Source organism: Melanotaenia boesemani, chromosome 7 (genome assembly GCF_017639745.1).
Source record: "Melanotaenia boesemani isolate fMelBoe1 chromosome 7, fMelBoe1.pri, whole genome shotgun sequence".
In the NCBI taxonomy this organism is placed as follows: Eukaryota; Metazoa; Chordata; class Actinopteri; order Atheriniformes; family Melanotaeniidae; genus Melanotaenia; species Melanotaenia boesemani.
This window is the reverse complement of record NC_055688.1, coordinates 27,019,157-27,037,576: the sequence shown is the minus strand read 5'-3', so window position 1 is coordinate 27,037,576 and position 18,420 is coordinate 27,019,157. Positions and strand designations below refer to the sequence as shown.

The following is an 18,420-nucleotide window of genomic DNA, read 5'->3' as shown; positions in this document are numbered from 1 at the left end:
CCAGCTAATCAGGGGGGAACCCAAGGATTTCCCAGGCCAGCCGAGAGATGTGGTCCATCCAGCGTGTCCTGGGTCTTCCCTGGGGCCTCTTTCCATTGGGATGTGTCATTGTTATTTAATCTGACCCAGCCAAAATCCACTGAGTGCTCATTGGTGGAAATGGTCTTAAACCCACATCCATGTGGGCATTACCACATTAACTTTCTTAAACTTAGAACAAAAAAATTAGTACTTCTGATGATTTTCTGGGGACAAAAGTTCTTCAGACTTGCTCCATGTGCGACATGTCTTTGTACAGACCCGGAATGGATACAGAGTGGCCATAGAACTGCTACTGAAGTCTCTCCCGAGAGAGATGGCGAGATGAAGCCAAAGAATTAAGTTGCCGTGATGTAAGCACATCACCAGATACTAAGTTTGGGCCTGCATTCAAATGCATAATTGATTTTGCTCTATTTTAGACTGATTAACTCTGTTTAGTTTATGCCTTTTCCAGTTGATGCTTCCATTTTTAGTTTATGTTTTTATCTTCTTGATACCCTTTTTGTGGTTCTAATTTTGAAACTGGTTAAATCAGGCTTGCCACACTTCAGAACCAGTTTACAGAGTTTTTCTTTTTGGACTGATTCAAAGCTGGACTCTTTTGATTCTTCCCTCCCACCGCAAACCATTCGCTATCCCGTCATCTGTGACACCATTGATTGAGGGAAATAATCTACTTCTTCCTTCAGCATGATGGCATCCCTTACTGCTGGTGTCCTCCAACGAGTTCAGGGTTACCGCCACGACAGGCACCGACGACCTTATGGCCACAGCTGCGGCTGGCTGCCTCAACAGTAGAGGCAAGGAACACAGTCCACTCGGACTCAATGTCCCCTGTCTCACCTGGGACATGGTTAAAGCTTTGCCGGAGATGGGAGTTGAAACTCTTTATGACAGGGGACTCTGCCAGACGTTCCCAGCAGAACCTCAGAACACGCTTGGGTCTGCCAGGCCTGACTGGCATCCTCCCCCACCATCTGAGCTAACCCCCCACCAGGTGGTGATCAGTTGACAGCTCCGCCCCTCTCTTCACCCAAGTGTCCAAGACATGCAGCCGCAAGTCCGATGATATGACTACAAAGTCGATCATCGAACTGCAGTCTAGAGTGTCCTGGTGCCAAGTGCACATGTGGACACTCTTATGCCTGAACAAGGTGTTTGCTATGGACAATCCATGACAAGCACAGAAGTCCAACAACAAAACACCACTCGGATTTAGATTGGGGGGCATTCCTCCCAATCACGCCCTTCCAGGTCTTGCTGTCATTGCCCACGTGGGCATTGAATTCCCCCAGCAAAACGAGAGGGTTACAGGAAGGAGTGCTCTCCAACACCCCCTTCAAGGACTCCAAAAAGGGTGGATACTCTGAAGTGCTGTTTGGTGCACAAGCACAAACAACAGTCAGGACCCATCCCCCCACCTGAAGACGAAGGGAGGTTACCTTTTCGTCCACTGGGGTAAACTCCAACGTACAGGCACCAAGTTGGGGGGCAATGAACATGCCCACAAATGCTCCGCACCTCTCACCGGGAGCAACTATTGAATGGAAGAGGGTCCAGCCCCTCTCAAGGACAGTGGTTCCAGAGCCCAAGCCGTGCGTTGGGAGGCAAAGCCCTCAGTTAACAGGCCCCAGGCTTATCGAACCAGCTTCCAGTTTGCGCTTGGGTGGTCTTTAATATTAGGCTTAAAATTTTTCTGTGTTATAAAGTTTATAGTTATTGTTAGCCTGAATCTTAAGCCTGGTACACACATAACGATTTTTGGATTGTTTTTGTCCCGATTTTGCCTCTTCCTGACCTCGGACAGCAAACGCCCGATAATCGTGAGATTTGCCTGTCCAATTATCATTTGGTCTGTGGTGTGTTACAAGCAGATTTGTCCTAATAATCTGCTCCGAAACGGGTAGTAGCCGACAATCGGGAATATTGAACATATTTCGGAGCCAATTTCTGAGGAACGGCGACAACTCATACATTCTGGCTGTGTGGATGGTGATGTGGTACAGAATATAGCCAGTCAGAGTGTGAGCTGGCTGGGGAACAAGGAAGTAAATAAAGTCTGTGTTCACGCCATCTCCAGTCTGTAATTTTTTTATTTTTGTATTTATCTGTCAACAATATTTCCAAGACCAACATCATCAACATCACATGTCACAATGCACTGAATACTCCCCTCCATTTCTCTCTACTTTTGTTCCCATGTATATATGAGATTATTGTCATTTTCCCTTTAAAGCCCAACCCAAGAAAAAATTTGTGAGAAAATTCACATCTTTTTAATCTCAAGTCTTTATCTGTGCAAAATGATAAGGGGGCAGAAAACAGCTCGAGTAACCGTTCTCATACTTCCATGCTTCTTTTACGTTGCCATGGTTGTTAAGTCAATTTCTCCACTAGTGGGCAGTGCTGAGTTCAGAATTCATTCCTGCGATCCGATGTCAGTTTCAGACAACGGTTGACAGTGGTAATGCGCTACTTTGAAGTTGTTTCCAGCGGCACAACACACCCTAAACACTCTTATAGCCTTTTTTCAAAAGCTCATGCAATTTGTTGTCCTCGTCTGCATTCTTCTTCTGCTCTTTCTTTTTCCTTCCTGATCCTCTTCTAATTCTCTGGCTTGTTTCTTTCGCTGTCATCTATTCTGCTCAGCCCTACCCCATGATTTCTGGTGGAATTGCTCTGTCTTCTGCGTCATGCAACGGATAATGGACCAAATTTCGTGCGTAACCGACGCAGGTGATGGATGAAACTGTCTGTCTGCATATCCTTCTTCTGCGTCGAGCATAAATGGGTCTTTAGAGTTAAGTCCCATTTATGCTTGACGCAGAATATGGATACACAGATCAACAGACAGCTTTGTCCATCCCCTGCGTTGTTTATTTGGTTAATTAGTGCATTTTCAAGGACCTTGCATCGCTTGACACACCAAAAGGAGCAATATCACCAGAAACCACAGGATCAGTTTTGAGGAGTTAAGCTGACATGCGACCCGCGAAAGGAACAAACCTGAGAAGATGGTTTTGTTCTTTTCGTTATAGCAACACATTACTGCTGCTAATCGGTGTCCGAAACTGACTTAAGAATGCAGGAGTGAACTCTGAACTCATCACTGCCCACTAGTGGATGAATTGACTTCATAACCAAGGCAACTTGAAGACGAATGAAAGTGTGAAGGGCGTGACGCATGACAACGCTTAAAATGGACATACATAAATTGGATATACCTTTTATGTACACAAGGGATAATAAAGGGGCCTTTATGGGGCTGAACTGAATTTAATTGAAGTGAATCAGGAAGGCTGACATCAGCGAGCAACCCAGAGCCACGGCTACTAACAGCTGCTCAGTGAGCAGAGAGTGGTTTGTTTTGTTTAAAGACATAGAAGATGGAAATATTACTATTTTGAGTCTTTAGTATGTTTGTGTGTTTATAGTCACTTCTGTGGCAACCAGGCCTGCTAGTAGCTGCTCAAAATTAGTCAGGATTAGTTTATGCAAAACTTTACTTGTTACTTGTAGGGGGTCTCTACCTGTGGCACTGATGGCCAGTTTTGCTTATGTCTTATAAAACATCTTATGAACATGTTAATAAATTGAAAAGCTTTGATTCAGTGTAATAGATTTCAGGAATTTGAATAAAACTAAATGCAACCAAATGTTAGAACATTCAGTTTTTCTTTGTTTTGACATACAGGTGAAGTGATAGACTCATGACAATTGATGCAGCAAATTAAAAAAATCTTGAAAAAGCTGATTCCCCAGAATTCTGTGTTGGCAAAAACATTTGAGGCCAGTAGACTGCAAATGAGAGGTTTCTGATACTTACACCATTCGTGAATTTATTAAAAGTAAAAATACACTAATTTAGCAAATACCTCTATGTCAAAAATACTGCAGGAGCTTGATCAGCTTAGAGGGGATTTGATGTTATAAAACGAGTGATGGGTTATGCAAAGCATTTTATGGATAACAACACAAGTCTGCCCTCTAGTGGTTCAGATTTAAAAGTTCAAATTCAAATTTGTGTTGTGGTTACATTCGAATCTCTTAGAAATCAAAATGTCAACAATAGGTGGATTATTCTACAAATAAATTCAGAATAATCTAGTATTTTTCATGATAATATGTTTGCCTATCAGTGTGACTTCCTGTCATCACCAGACCGTTCATTGTCCACAGAGATCTTGTGTTTTTCTTTTTTTTCACTATTCAGGCGCTGCTGTTGTTCCAGTGCAAATGAACAACAAATGACCCGCATCTTGCATGTGTGGGCTTAGTGGTGTCATCTTTGCTCAGCCTGTGTTCCTCCACACTTGTGTTTACCAGTGCAGGATCCCACGACAGTTACCATAGAAACTCCACTGCCAGGCACCACCAGGGATCCATTCATCCACTCATTGCCTCTGACATCAGAGGCAATGAATGGATGTTTTCAGTGGAAACATCTCTACTGGGAAAGGTGGGGCAGGCCAAGTGGCAGATGGAGAGAAGGTAGTCCTCTGATAAGACAGCCTGGCCATGATCACAACAGCAATATGAAAACGATTAGATAAACAGTAAGTAGTAAGAGCACATTAGAATAAATACAAGATAAATAGCTTAGTTTCACAAGTTTCAACTTGTTCACATCTACATTCGTTGAGGGCTCAGAGCTTAAACAAGCTTCTTCTTTAACAAGCTGGTGAAGAGGAGAATTAGAAAGGGGTTGAGGTCTTGGTTTGAGTGGAAGTGGAAGAGGTCAAACCAGTGGAAGTGGTGGCTGCAATCTTTTATTATTTCTAGAAACGTAAAACAAAAGCAAACAGGTTCCATTTAGATTGGTGGTGAGTGATTACCCCAAACATTATCACTAGGAAGATGCTCATGTTCCTGTAATACTTACAAAATGTTGGTCACAATCATTTTTACAGCTTTCAGATCAGGGTTCAGGCAATAGCGAAGGCCGTTGTTGTTGGTAACACTGTTGAATAAAGGAGATTTTTTTGTTAAAAACACATCAGAAAAACATAAAAATATACACTAATAAGCCTTGTACATAAACAATTACTGGAAGTGTTCATTACAGTTACAATTACAATTACAGTTTATTCAAGAATCTTTATAGTGTTTTATAATAAAACACTGGATTTCTAAATAAAATCTGATATTTCTAAAAATTTAATTTTCTTAACTTACACAATCTCTACTTTTCTACAGAAGACGGTAGCCTGGTAGATCTGGATGTCCTTTATTTCAGACCTTTTTTCCATGCGGTTCCTGACACGCTGACACAGACACTGCTGTCCTGCTTCATTTACTAGAAAAGCAAAAAGAAAACATAGACTCATCATCTTATTGTTCAAATTGTAGTTCATTTTTGTAAAAATATCACAATTTTGTTGGTACGAACTGATGAAAAAGTTATTTAAAACTTACCCTGGGCGTAAGAGATGCAGACCACGATGGCCAGCAGCAGAAATCCCTTGACGATGATGGACATGGTTGGCTTTCCACTTCAATCGAGCTGATGCTGACGCTGGAATAAAAGCTGGATGACGCTGAAAGTGCAGCAAGATGGTTCTGCAAGAGTTAAAGCAAGTTTGTTGACAGGAGCTCTGTGAGGGGTAGAGGACGATGGTCCTCTTAAATACTTTCTCTTAAGCCTCATACCTCATGTTTCCGGAGACAATGGGGAAATTTTTTAGACTGGAAAATGAAACCCGAAAGCCACAGAAGGAAAAAAACAGTGTCCCGTCCCACTCTACTTCATCCCTTTTATTATTTTCTCACATGTGATCACATGCTGGCATGAAAAGATTATTTCAATAAGGATGAACAAGAATAAAATCTTGAGGATATAAGTAAAACTTATGAAAGTTAAATTGTTTCATTTGTTTCACTTTTCTTTTTATTTCCCTTTTGTTTCCCCCATGTGCAAAAGAAAAGCATATGAACACAGTGTTGGAAAAATAAGATTTGTTACTTCCTGTTAAGTCTTTCTGAGCTAATTAGCTAATAAATTTATGCTGTTAATCACATAATGTCACTCACAGCATCATAGCGAAGGCCATTGTTGTTGGTAACACTGTTGAATAAAGGAGATTTTTTTGTTAAAAACACATCAGAAAAACATAAAAATATACACTAATAAGCCTTGTACATAAACAATTACTGGAAGTGTTCATTACAGTTACAATTACAATTACAGTTTATTCAAGAATCTTTATAGTGTTTTATAATAAAACACTGGATTTCTAAATAAAATCTGATATTTCTAAAAAATTCATTTTCATAACTTACACAATCTCTACTTTTCTACAGAAGACGGTAGCCTGGTAGATCTGGATGTCCTTTATTTCGAAACCTTGAGCCCATGTTGTTCCTAAAATGCTGACACAGACACTGCTGTCCTGCTTCATTTACTAGAAAAGCAAAAAACAAAAAGAAAACATAGACTCATCATCTTATTGTTCAAATTGTAGTTCATTTTTGTAAAAATATCACAATTTTGTTGGTACAAACTGATGGATTTTTTTTTTAAAATTTACCCTGGGCGTAAGAGATGCAGACCATGATGGCCAGCAGCAGAAATCCCTTGACGATGATGGACATGGTTGGCTTTCCGTTTCAATCGAGCTGATGCTGACGCTGAAAAAAAAGCTGGATGACGCTGAAAGTGCAGCAAGATGGTTCTGCAAGAGTTAAAGCAAGTTTGTTGACAGGAACTCTGTGAGGGTTAGAGGTTAATGGTCCTCTTAAATACTCTAAACCGCATACCTCATCTTTCCGTTGACGGTGGAGAATTTTTCAGACTAGAAAGTGAAACCTAAAAAACCACAAGAGAAAACAAAAACAAACAACAAAGTCTCTTTCATCGATTTTATTATAAGTTCAAGTCTGATCACACACAGTGTCACATGACACAAGTGAACACAGAAATCTGGCCGCTCAGCCAGTAGAAATAACTTTCTGAAACCTCTAAATCCTGCAGAATCTTCGGGGACAAGTGCTGCAGCATAAAATAAAATGCACAACTGTTGGAAATCATATTAGTGATAACAAAGCAAAATTTGGCCAAACATGACTCAGCAGTGGATACAGTTGTCATTTCTGGCTGTGGTCTGTGCTGAGTAAGCTGTGTTAAGAATTGTTGAAAAAAGAAGGAGAAGAATCAGGGTTGACATGCAGGAAATTATCCATCTATACCATGAATTAGTTGGTATGTAGGGCCGAGGGCTGGAATGTATGGGCATGGAATTTATTCTGGTGGGGTACTTGTACCTTTCTTCAGTGGTTCCACATTTAGCTATTTACCGCACTACATCTTTGGAAGGTTAGCATTGCTCTTTCCCCAGACATTAAACAAATTTTAGCCTAAATTATTGTCTTTTATTGGTCTAGACTTTTTCTTATTGTTGATGTTGACTCAGCGATGAGAAAAATCTGCATCTTCTTTGGGCATCTGGCCCAAATAACACCTGCCAGTGCTGAACCAGCTAAAAAAGCAGCCCAAATCATGCCCAAATGTGTGCGCTATCCGATTAGTCTTAGAGCTGTAGTTATAGTAACTTTAGGGCAGATTGGGACTTTAAAACATAATTAAATAGGTTGAATAAAACAAATTTAAATTTCTGTCAATAAAATGGCAGAGCCCAGTTTTGTATAGTAGATAATTTAACATAAGGTTTGCATTTGCTTGCTTTTGGAGAAAACCCTTTAGCTTTAAACCATCACAGTTGGACATTTGAGCATCATGGAAACATTTAGTGTTGCTGTTTATTGACCTTGTGGTATCAGTGTGTAGTGTTGCTGTCGGTCACATTTAGAAGAGGCCTATGTTTATATGTCTAGAATAAAAACATTTTAAATCCTGATATTTAAAACACAATTCTCTAAGAATGCATGAGACCATTGGATTAGTACAGTAAAATGTTTTTGTGGAAATGTCTTGCATCAGCAGACTTAATCCACAGGGTGGGGCTGTTGTTACTAGATAGAAAATGTATCGGGCTTCGAACAATAAAACAATTTGTTAGATCTCTGTTGATTTTCTATTTTATTATGAAAAAAAATCTGAAACAACACAATGTATAGAACAAGTTGAACAAATATGAATGCATTGACAAAACATCTGAAGCAAGTAAAAAAACAGAAAAATAGTAAACATAAATTTACCTACAAAACACAGCAATATGAAAACGATTAGATAAACAGTAAGTAGTAAGAGCACATTAGAATAAATACAAGATAAATAGCTTAGTTTCACAAGTTTCAACTTGTTCACATCTACATTCGTTGAGGGCTCAGAGCTTAAACAAGCTTCTTCTTTAACAAGCTGGTGAAGAGGAGAATCAGAAAGGGGTTGAGGTCTTGGCTTAAGTGGAAGTGGAAGAGGTCAAACCAGTGGAAGTGGTGGCTGCAATCTTTTTATTCTTTCTAGAAACGTAAAACAAAAGCAAACAGGTTCCATTTAGATTGGCATTCTGTTATTTATGAAGTGATTACCCCAAACATTATCACTAATAAGATGCTCATGTTCCTGTAATACTTACAAAATGTTGGTCACAATCATTTTTACAGCTTTCAGATCAGGGTTCAGGCAATAGCGAAGGCCGTTGTTGTTGGTAACACTGTTGAATAAAGGAGATTTTTTTGTTAAAAACACATCAGAAAAACATAAAAATATACACTAATAAGCCTTGTACATAAACAATTACTGGAAGTGTTCATTACAGTTACAATTACAATTACAGTTTATTCAAGAATCTTTATAGTGTTTTATAATAAAACACTGGATTTCTAAATAAAATCTGATATTTCTAAAATTTTAATTTTCATAACTTACACAATCTCTACTTTTGTACAGAAGACGGTAGCCTGGTAGATCTGGATGTCCTTTATTTCAGACCTTTTTTCCATGCGGTTCCTGACACGCTGACACAGACACTGCTGTCCTGCTTCATTTACTAGAAATGCAAAAAGCAAAAAGAAAACATAGACTCATCATCTTATTGTTCAAATTGTAGTTCATTTTTGTAAAAATATCACAATTTTGTTGGTACGAACTGATGAAAAAATTATTTAAAATTTACCCTGGGCGTAAGAGATGCAGACCACGATGGCCAGCAGCAGAAATCCCTTGATGATGATGGACATGGTTGGCTTTCCACTTCAATCGAGCTGATGCTGAGGCTGGAAAAAAAGCTGGATGACGCTGAAAGTGCAGCAAGATGTCTCTGCAAGAGTTAAAGCAAGTTTGTTGACAGGAGCTCTGTGAGGGGTAGAGGACGATGGTCCTCTTAAATACTTTCTCTTAAGCCGCATACCTCATGTTTCCGGAGACAATGGGGAAATTTTTCAGACTGGAAAGTGAAACCCGAAAGCCACAGAAGGAAAAAAACAGTGTCCCGTCCCACTCTACTTCATCCCTTTTATTATTTTCTCACATGTGATCACATGCTGGCATGAAAAGATTATTTCAATAAGGATGAACAAGAATAGAATCTTGAGGATATAAGTAAAACTTATGAAAGTTAAATTGTTTCATTTGTTTCATTTCTTCTTTGTATTTCCCTTTTGTTTCCCCCATGTGCAAAAGAAAAGCATATGAACACAGTGTTGGAAAAATAAGATTTGTTACTTCCTGTTAAGTCTTTCTGAGCTAATTAGCTAATAAATTTATGCTGTTAATGACACAATGTCACTCACAGCATCATTAAAATTACATGGAGAAAAATAAAATATAAGAATGGGACAAAAAGAATAAAACAGTAAATCTTTTTAAATAGTTTTGAAAAATCAAACAAATAAAACAACAAAACAAATCTGATTATTCAACATGTGACTGGACTGAAACCCAGTCTTGTAATTCTGATATTCTTCAGATTTTTGATTATTATTTTGTTTTTAAAGAAAGAAAAACTCCAAACATTTGACATTTGGGCTTTTTCTATTTGGCACCTCAAACTGTGGGCTGATGATCTTTTGCAGCAGAGGTTTCCTTGTATATTCAGTGTGCGCCGGTGGTTAACACCTCTAGCATTTGCAGCATCAGCATATGAGCTCTCGGAAAAAAGGAAATTTACATTTTTTTTCCACTTGTTGCGTGGTCTTTGCTTGTGACATTTTATGTGAATAAATCTGTTATATCAGTCTAATCTGGTAATGTAAAGGAGTATCATCTTCATTTAGGTAATAGCTGTTTGATAGCAACATCACCCTAAGAGAGTGTAAACCTGAAATGATCTGCTCTCAGGATCATGGTTCTAAAGAAAATGTTTGGTTTCAGTAGAAAAAATGCTTTAAATTTAGTTTCAGTTTTGTATCCTCTTTCATTTTTTATAAACAAAGCGAAATGCTTTGTTTCCTTCTCTATTTTTATAATCTGCAGGTTTCTTTGGGCCACTGTATACCACAAAGCTGCAATGAAACAAAACAAAAAACCTGAACTCCTTTCTTGTAATGTGTTCAACTGTTTGTAATGGACATGATGGACTAAGCTACAAAGAATGACTAATTCTTTTTTAATTTATTAATAAAGGCTCAGATCTTTGGTAAAAAATCCAACACCACATGCATCCAGCACTAATTATATAGCAGATGTCTGTGGAACTGAGAAAATGGAATTAAAATTTCCTCAAATTTTTTGGTTGTTGTTCTGAAGAGTTTCGTCTTTCACATCAATCCAGCTTAGTTTTGATGTGCCAACAGTGAGAACCATGGTACATTACTTCATTTTCACACTCATCAACGCATTAGGAGAGCAGCTTTGCACCGGCTGGCCGTGATGCTTCTCACAGTGTAAATAATCATGCTAGCAAAACGTCTCCCATCAGCAATGCCGTGAAATCCTCTTACTACATTTGGTAATATTTGCGGGGGTTTTGAGATAAAAATCTTTTTAAGTAGGAAGTGGGTGAAGTGTCAAAGATTGCTATCTCAAAATCTAACCACTAAATCAAAACAATCGACGGACGAGCTGTTATTTAATGGTAAATGTAAAATTATGCTGTCTTGTTCAATTTTGGGTGAAGTGATCCAACAGTGCATCTTTAAAATGGCTTTGTGAGTGTCTATGAAGCATGCACTCCTTCAAAACTACCCCCCCAAAAATCCAAATCCTTATATTTTGAAATTCATATGTATGAAATACTAAATGTGAGACAAATAAAAATCTAAATCAAAACAACAGGTCAGAGTCCAGCTGTTCTAAATTACGAAACAGGGGTTTTCCCTGATATAACAGTGCCATGAAAGGGATTTCCATCTACTGCTGCGTACAGCACAGACTGACAAAAAGTGCTTAGGTGGTCAGCAAGTGTGATTTCTTTGAAAAGAGTCCCAGTTACAAAAGACCTTATACTTTGTCACATTAAGCCTTTTTATAAATAATTTCCAGTGAAGAAAAAGGTAAGCAATGTTCAGGTTGGCTGCTAGAAGAAAAGTCAAGACAAAATTTTATTCCTCAAGTATAACAATTTATTTGTATTATACAGAATATTGCTCGGCCGAGGTTCAGATGAGTGTATGCGGTTGCCACATCTATTCAACTGAGGAAAGAACCAAAGTTGTAAAAAGCAAGAGTGATTTTTCTCTCTGTGTGCTCCTTTCATGTTATTTGGCTCGAAAACCAGCTCCCACATAGTTGACCTTGACATCTACCTTGAGATCTACTGAAGGAACTAACTAATAATGGCTCATACAGTGGAATAGTACTGACACACACGCACAGAATGTATTAGTCACTCGAAGTACATATGAATCTTAAATGGATGAATATGTATGAGGTTCAAAATGATGAATGCATTAAAAGAAGAAACTCTTCAGTGAGATTTAAGAAAAAAAAGCAGGATGTTGCTGCCGGCCTGTTAAGCATGAATATTTCGTATTTTTCTTTATTAATATTATAATTGTGTTTGCATATTAATAGTTGAAGAGTGCTTTGTCTCTGCAAAGTCCCTGTAAATTCCTGAGCTGGTACGAATCTAAAACAGTGGTTTCGGTTCAGTCAGGCCCAGAGTGGTTTGTAGAAACTTTGTATTTCTAACTGCCTTGTTAATTCTGGGCTGAATGTGGGTTTGGATATGCGTAAGGGGATTACCAGCTTTAATATGCTTGATCTTTATGAGGCACCTCATTTTTTCTTCTCCTTTTTTTAACCCTGCGTGAATACCACACAGCGTGACCCCGGAACAAGCAACATCAGCAGTGCCTCTTCCTCTGTAGACTACTCTCTCCAGCCTGGTTGCACTTCTCATTTCCCTTATAACAAAATTTCACTTATTTAAAGAAAATGAAAATATGTGAGAAAAATAAGTGTTCATGAAGTGAACACAGGGGGAAATAAACAAAAAATGACTAATCTTGATTTGCTCGTTTTATGCATACAGATCAAGCAGAAATCAAAAGACTTTTCTCTGAATACAGCTTTGAATCATAAGCGGCCCATTAGCCAAGGCTATTGTGCACAGACAGAGTATTACAGTGTTTTTTGTTCCCTGGATAAAGGTCAAAAGGGTAAAAAGTAGCACCATTTGACATTTCAAGAACTACTGCTCCTTTGTATGACCCAAATGTGCCTGAAATCTTCCACAGAACGAATCAGTTTTTCATTCATTCACTTTCTACAAGTGCAAAGATCTACAGCAAAGATCAAAACAATTTGCCATAAAATATGGTTTTTCCGTGAAAACTTTTCAAGTTTGTGGTAAAGTAATAAAGGCTAAATCCATTTAATAGTTTTTCACAGCCTAGATTTTACATACCATCAAGTTTTCAAATGTTTGGTAAGAACAGACTTTCTTTCTGGGGTTTGCTGAGGTAGGTGTGAAAAGTAAGCTGACAGTCAACCACACAAGTCTCCAGACCTTAAATTTTAAGTTTCCTGTTACATAGTAAGCGCTTTCATTTGCTGGCACATTTTTTTTTACTTATACCAGTTTTATATCTCTTTGCCCATAAATGTGTTTCTAAGTAGGAGCAGCGTAGCTCAAAATCTGTAATTCACAGGAACATTAGGAACATTTTCCAAACTTTTGATGTATAATTTGTTAGCAGAACAATAAAAGCTGAAGGAGTGAGAATCATCTGTTTGAATAAGTGAGAAGGCCTAAAAAGATAGTGGGGATGGCATCAGACACTCTGTCCTGGCAAAAGAGGTAACAGTTTTTTTGATGACCTGAAGCTTCCTTCATTCATTTCAATGACAATTTGTTTTTAATTTTAATATTTTAAAAAGGATAAAAGTTATACATACCAAAAGTCATAGCACCCATCTCCCGAAAGAGCTCAATATTTTGATATTTGAATGGTTGAAACAATAATATACAAAAAAATAGAACAAACAGGTTTAAAATTAAGTTAATATTTTGAAAATACTACATTTATCCCACTTATTACAGCAACACTCTGTTTCATGTTGACCATAGATTAAGCAAGCTCAAGGGTGTAGTTAATGGAGAATTTTAAAGGCTTTAAATTGATTGGATAGTTAATTTTCATGGCTTTGAACCATAAAGCAGCTTCGGGGCACAAATAGTGCCTCCCATCATATATCATGAAGGATTTTATTAAGCACCAAAAATTATCTGAATGACTTTCCTCTTTTTATTTATTTGATGGTGTAAAAATGTTTTGTTTTGACCATTTGTTTTATTAAGGGGACATGATTGAGCCATTGATTATTGCCGTCGTGCTCTACCTTTTCTGAGCGACGTGTCACTCAGGGACACGTTGCCATACAGGAAACTTGCTATGATAGTGTCAAACTTAGTGGTAATGAATGGGGGCGAATTAAAACTATTTCTTTTCAACTTGTCTGAGCTTCATAAACAGGTGATTTGGTAAAAGATTCAGATGGATTTATTCCTTTAAAATGTTTTATTGCACTTATAGCAGCAAACGTTCACAGTCTTTACTTGTACTGTCTACTTGGCGAGGAAAAAAACAACATGGGTTAGAAAAATGTTAACAATGCCACACTATACATTTATTTAAAAGACTAGTTTCTGCTATGAAAGAGCTTCTCATGGCCATATGCGTCTTTTGCCTCATTCAGTTACTGGGGATCTGATTGTGCTTTTCTGGGCCTGTCTATATCTCAGCTGGCCAACAGGTGACACTGTTGTCTCTGTTTACTCTGATTCTGTTTTGCTGTGGCCAGTTCTTTGAAACACAGTGATTCTCAAGAATAGGAAGCATGATTAACAAGCTCACATGCAAGTGGAAGCATTTGAATGGTTATGTATTCACTTTCTGTTTCACAAAACATATTGCAAATCACTTAATTTGCAGTACTTTTTAAAGTTTAAATTAAATTTGTTTGCTTTAAAGATAAAAAAAATTTAACATTTACTGCTTGCTATTTGGAAATAAACTTGCATAATGTTGGTAAATCTAAGTACTTGATATTCACAGTGTTGTGGCAGTTAATAACAACACTTATTGTATCCTGTATTTTAGTCTCAATAAGTCCCATCAAATAAAGCTTATGGTTAATGTTATGCTGCCATAGGATCAGAATGCTGGGGACTTCACCCTGTTTCTCTCTACATTTGTCCCCATGCATATATAAGATTATTGTTATTTACCCTTTAAAGCCGGACTCAAGAAAAAAATTGGGAGAAAATTCACATCTCTTTAATCTCAAGTCTATATCTAGCCCTTTCAAATATATATATATATATATATATATATATATATATATATTGTCCAGTTGTGTGCAAAATTTTACTAGGAACATAAAATCTTACCCATTTGAGATTGTAGGGCATCCTTACCTGTGGCATTGATGGCCAGTTTTGCTTATGTCTTATAAAACATCTTATGAACATGTTAATAAATTTAAAAGCTTTGATTTAATCTAACAGATATCAGCAATTTGAATAAAACTAAATGCAACAAAAAATATTAAAATACTCAATTTTTCTTCTTCTTCTTCTTCTTCTTCTTCTTCTTCTTCACACATTTAACAGTTACCTCTATGTCAAAAATACTGCAGGAGTTTGATCAGCTTAGAGGGGATTTGATGTTATAAAACGAGTGATGGGTTATGCAAAGCATTTTATGGATAACAACACAAGTCTGCCCTCTAGTGGTTCAGATTTAAAAGTTCAAATTCAAATTTGTGTTGTGGTTACATTCGAATCTCCTAGAAATCAAAATGTCAACAATAGGTGGATTATTCTACAAATAAATTCAGAATAATCTAGTATTTGTCATGATAATATGTTTGCCTATCAGTGTGACTCCCTGTCATCACCAGACCGTTCATTGTCCACAGAGATCTTGTGTTTTTCTTTTTTTCTTACAATTCAGGCGCTGCTGTTGTTCCAGTGCAACAACAAATGACCCGCATCTTGCATGTGTGGGCTCAGTGGTGTCATCTTTGCTCAGCCTGTGTTCCTCCACACTTGTGTTTACCAGTGCAGGATCCCACGACAGTTACCATAGAAACTCCACTGCCAGGCACCACCAGAGCTGAGAGTGGAGTTCATCTTTTCAGGGGTTTCAGTAGGCAAGAAACACAAATTTGAGTTATAAGATAACCACTGATGCTGTCAAAAGAGTATAAAAAGACTTGTTTATTTACTGATTTACAATTCACCAAACAATGGAAGATATAAAACAGGTCTCCCAGGCTTATCCATTTCCATAACTGCATGATCACCAGAATGGGAACGATATTACAATAAATAAAAACACTGCTAAAAACCAAACAGAATTTCAATCTTGACAATATTTACTGTCTCTGGATTTTTCAAACATGTATTTCTACATATTTCTTAATGTCTCATGCTCTTACACAATAAGATTATGATATGTTTTGAGGAATGTTACAATGTGCTTCTTAGACCTCAGCAATGGCAGGCAACATACAAGCACGTACGCGTGCCTCCCTCCAAGCTGACCTGCAGTCAGAGATCCACTGGGAGATGAGGGACTGTTTGAGGACTGGACTCAGTCTTTCCCTCTCTGCTCCTTGGTCCACTGGGCAAACTCGCATTGCCTCTGACATGGATAAGCTGTGTTTTGGGGAGACATTTGGAATTGAAATCTTGGTGTTGGTGTGGATTTCAGGACAGCTGCTCTTTCGCCGGCTTGGGCAATCTGGAACTGAAGCAAGGGGGATGCTGTTGGTTCTGGGGCGAGCCTGGCTCTCCCAGACACTCCCATGTTGCCTCACAAACCTTTCCTCAACAAATGCTTTTCTAACACTTCCGGAAAGGGTTGAGAGGTTGTTCTGGTGTCCGTAAAGATACTCCAGAGGGTCATAGCTGCCGTATATTGACTCTCCATTCAGTTCTTTTTCCTCCCCCTGCTGCACGTCACTGTTTTGTGCTTCCTTTTCCAAACTTGTTACCGTAGGCCCAATGAGCCGCGATGGCCTCAGCCTATGCTGAACAGCGTCCTGCTGCCGTAAGTGGATGTTTTCAGGGGAAACATCTCTGCTGGGGAAGGTGGGGCAGGCCAAGTGGCAGATGGAGAGAAGGTAGTCCTCTGATGAGACAGCCTGGCCATGATCGCCAATGTGAAGTGTGATGGCTTCATTGAAATCCCTCACTGTCTCTTCTGTGCCCTCTCTGATTGTGGGCAGCATGAGTCCTCTCTTGAACAGCAATCTGGACCGTGGCCGCATAGCTGAGAGAAAGATCAGGGGGGAAAGGTCATTTCTAAGAGGTAAAAGAGCCTTCAGATTCCTCAGCTGTACAGGAGCATGCAGGCAATGCAACACAATCCTCAGAAATGCTGTTTTCCCATTAATTTGTTTAGTGTTTTCCAGTAAATTTGCCATATCTTTTCAGAAGGCTGGTGTTGTGATAGCAGTGGTAATAAGGCTTTGACTGTAAGGCACTGAATAGAGCTTCTGACAGTGTAATCTATTATACATCCAAAATCAGACTACATGCATTTTGTAACACTACCTTCTTTTTTCAAACATCTGATCAGACTAATGTATTTTTCCAGTGACATAATCTAGAGGTTGCTCACATGATACAAAACAGCTAGTAGCCTGTTTCCAAACACTACCATTCTCCGACAGTATCAATCACATCAAACATATAAGCCTCCCTCTGCTCCTCCTGACTCTCATCTTGCTGATCTTGTTCATCGGTCCCTGCTTACTTTGGAGTGGCAGCATTAACAGCCCAAAATACAAACATCCTTACAAGGAGCAGGAGGCTGCATAAATAGACCACTATTTTAACTACCATCTCAGTCATATAAAGCCACAGAATGTCTCAGTCTATGTTTTCTTATGCAACCCCATATTGTCGTAACCCCGAGTGAAGCCCACAATATATTTCTGACTCAAGCTCCAAGCCAAAAATAGAGCATGCCAAACCAAAGTGCCAGCCTCTTCCAGTCTCTTCTGAGGGGTAACCATTACTAAATTTAGACCCCATCTTCGGTATATAGCATCCGAAAATGGCTCCCTAGCTGCAGCTCAAGGCTAAAACACACAATAGGTAGCTAGTGTGTGTTTATGTTTATTTTTTTTTTTTATTGCATGCATTTTCAGTTTTCATGCAGGATTTCTGCACAATTGGCTTTTACACTCACCTGTTCACAGATGGTCTTTGTTAAGCCCACTTGATGTATTCTTCCCTCTTGTGCTCTTGTAGTTTCAAATATCAACCTGCATCTGTCTGCTTTTTGTTATGTATAATCCCGTTTCCATCCAGTTATGCTGCTCTGTAGCCTCAGCTGCCTCTAACTGGAGGCAGAGGTAGAATGGAGATTTATCTCCTCTTCACATCCCTCCTCCACCCGCGCTCCCTCATGCTCCCTCTCTCTGTATGGCTTACTTTTTGTTTGCCCTCCTTCCCTGATTCTAAAAATAGACTCACCATCCATTTCCTCAGCCCCAGCTCTGTCTCCGGGTAACTGTACTGATGGAGGGCAAAAACACAGGCAGAGAAGACACAGATGGAAGAGAAAGAGGAAGCATGGAAAAAATAACAGGTTGATAAGCAGAAAGAAAAACAAATCAGACAAACAGATTTATTTTTTTGTACATTTTTGTCAGAAGACACAAACTGTGAGAGAACACAAATCTGCCAAAATGAATGATGCTATGTGAATAAAAAAATATACAGATTGTGGATGTTTATACATGTATGACCTTATTGTTTACAGCATGGAATGCAAAGCATGCAGATTAGCTGATGTGCATGTGAGAGCTATACACGTGCTCGCTTCATCTGTGAGTGTGTGTTTATGCATAACACAAACACATAGCAGCGATCTTTAAGAAGACCTTCACGTGAGGCTCCATTTATAGCAGATGAGTCACAAACCCTCCAGCACATTTCTCATTCCTTGAAAATCTGTAATCGTCTTTACACTTGCTTGATCTTTCACTTACTGCTCTTTATCATGTGGGCTATAAATGTGTTT

General features: G+C 38.6%; 3 protein-coding genes across 4 annotated transcripts; all 3 read right to left on the bottom strand.

Moving 5' to 3' along the window:
* Positions 1 to 3,855: 3,855 nt before the first annotated feature.
* LOC121643677 (C-X-C motif chemokine 6-like) lies at positions 3,856 to 6,633 on the bottom strand. Of its 2 annotated transcripts, none has more exons than XM_041991220.1 (4): positions 6,570 to 6,633; positions 5,218 to 5,338; positions 4,925 to 5,002; positions 3,856 to 4,820 (listed from the first exon to the last, which is right to left on the bottom strand). In XM_041991220.1, the coding sequence occupies exons 1-4, from the start codon at positions 6,631 to 6,633 to the stop codon at positions 4,781 to 4,783; spliced, it is 303 nt and encodes a 100-aa protein (XP_041847154.1). In that variant the 3' UTR covers positions 3,856 to 4,780. The 2 variants fall into 2 exon arrangements, with proteins under 2 accessions (XP_041847154.1, XP_041847153.1); XM_041991219.1 differs by lacking the exon at positions 6,570 to 6,633 and adding an exon at positions 5,458 to 5,636 and having other exon boundaries at positions 4,419 to 4,820.
* A 1,422-nt stretch (positions 6,634 to 8,055) lies between these two features.
* Positions 8,056 to 9,285, bottom strand: LOC121643676 (C-X-C motif chemokine 6-like). Its single transcript, XM_041991218.1, has 4 exons — positions 9,114 to 9,285; positions 8,867 to 8,987; positions 8,574 to 8,651; positions 8,056 to 8,457 (listed from the first exon to the last, which is right to left on the bottom strand). Exons 1-4 carry the CDS (start codon positions 9,175 to 9,177, stop codon positions 8,397 to 8,399), a joined length of 324 nt encoding a protein of 107 aa, XP_041847152.1. The 5' UTR covers positions 9,178 to 9,285; the 3' UTR covers positions 8,056 to 8,396.
* Positions 9,286 to 15,591: 6,306 nt separating this feature from the next.
* Positions 15,592 to 17,778, bottom strand: si:dkeyp-72g9.4. The gene is made up of 2 exons (XM_041991217.1): positions 17,584 to 17,778; positions 15,592 to 16,659 (listed from the first exon to the last, which is right to left on the bottom strand). Exon 2 carries the CDS (start codon positions 16,655 to 16,657, stop codon positions 15,869 to 15,871), a length of 789 nt encoding a protein of 262 aa, XP_041847151.1. The 5' UTR covers positions 16,658 to 16,659; positions 17,584 to 17,778; the 3' UTR covers positions 15,592 to 15,868.
* Positions 17,779 to 18,420: the final 642 nt, after the last annotated feature.

Coding starts and splice junctions, on each gene's coding strand:
- LOC121643677 (XM_041991220.1), bottom strand. CDS start 6,633: ATGTCCATCATCGTCAAGGGATTTCTGCTGCTGGCCATCATGGTCTGC. Junction 5,003..5,217: donor TGTAGAAAAGTAGAGATTGT/GTAAGTTAAGAA, acceptor TTTATTCAACAG/TGTTACCAACAACAACGGCC. Junction 4,821..4,924: donor ATGATTGTGACCAACATTTT/GTAAGTATTACA, acceptor TTACGTTTCTAG/AAATAATAAAAGATTGCAGC.
- si:dkeyp-72g9.4 (XM_041991217.1), bottom strand. CDS start 16,657: ATGCGGCCACGGTCCAGATTGCTGTTCAAGAGAGGACTCATGCTGCCC.
- LOC121643676 (XM_041991218.1), bottom strand. CDS start 9,177: ATGTCCATCATCATCAAGGGATTTCTGCTGCTGGCCATCGTGGTCTGC. Junction 8,988..9,113: donor CTGCATCTCTTACGCCCAGG/GTAAATTTTAAA, acceptor TTGCATTTCTAG/TAAATGAAGCAGGACAGCAG. Junction 8,458..8,573: donor ATGATTGTGACCAACATTTT/GTAAGTATTACA, acceptor TTACGTTTCTAG/AAAGAATAAAAAGATTGCAG.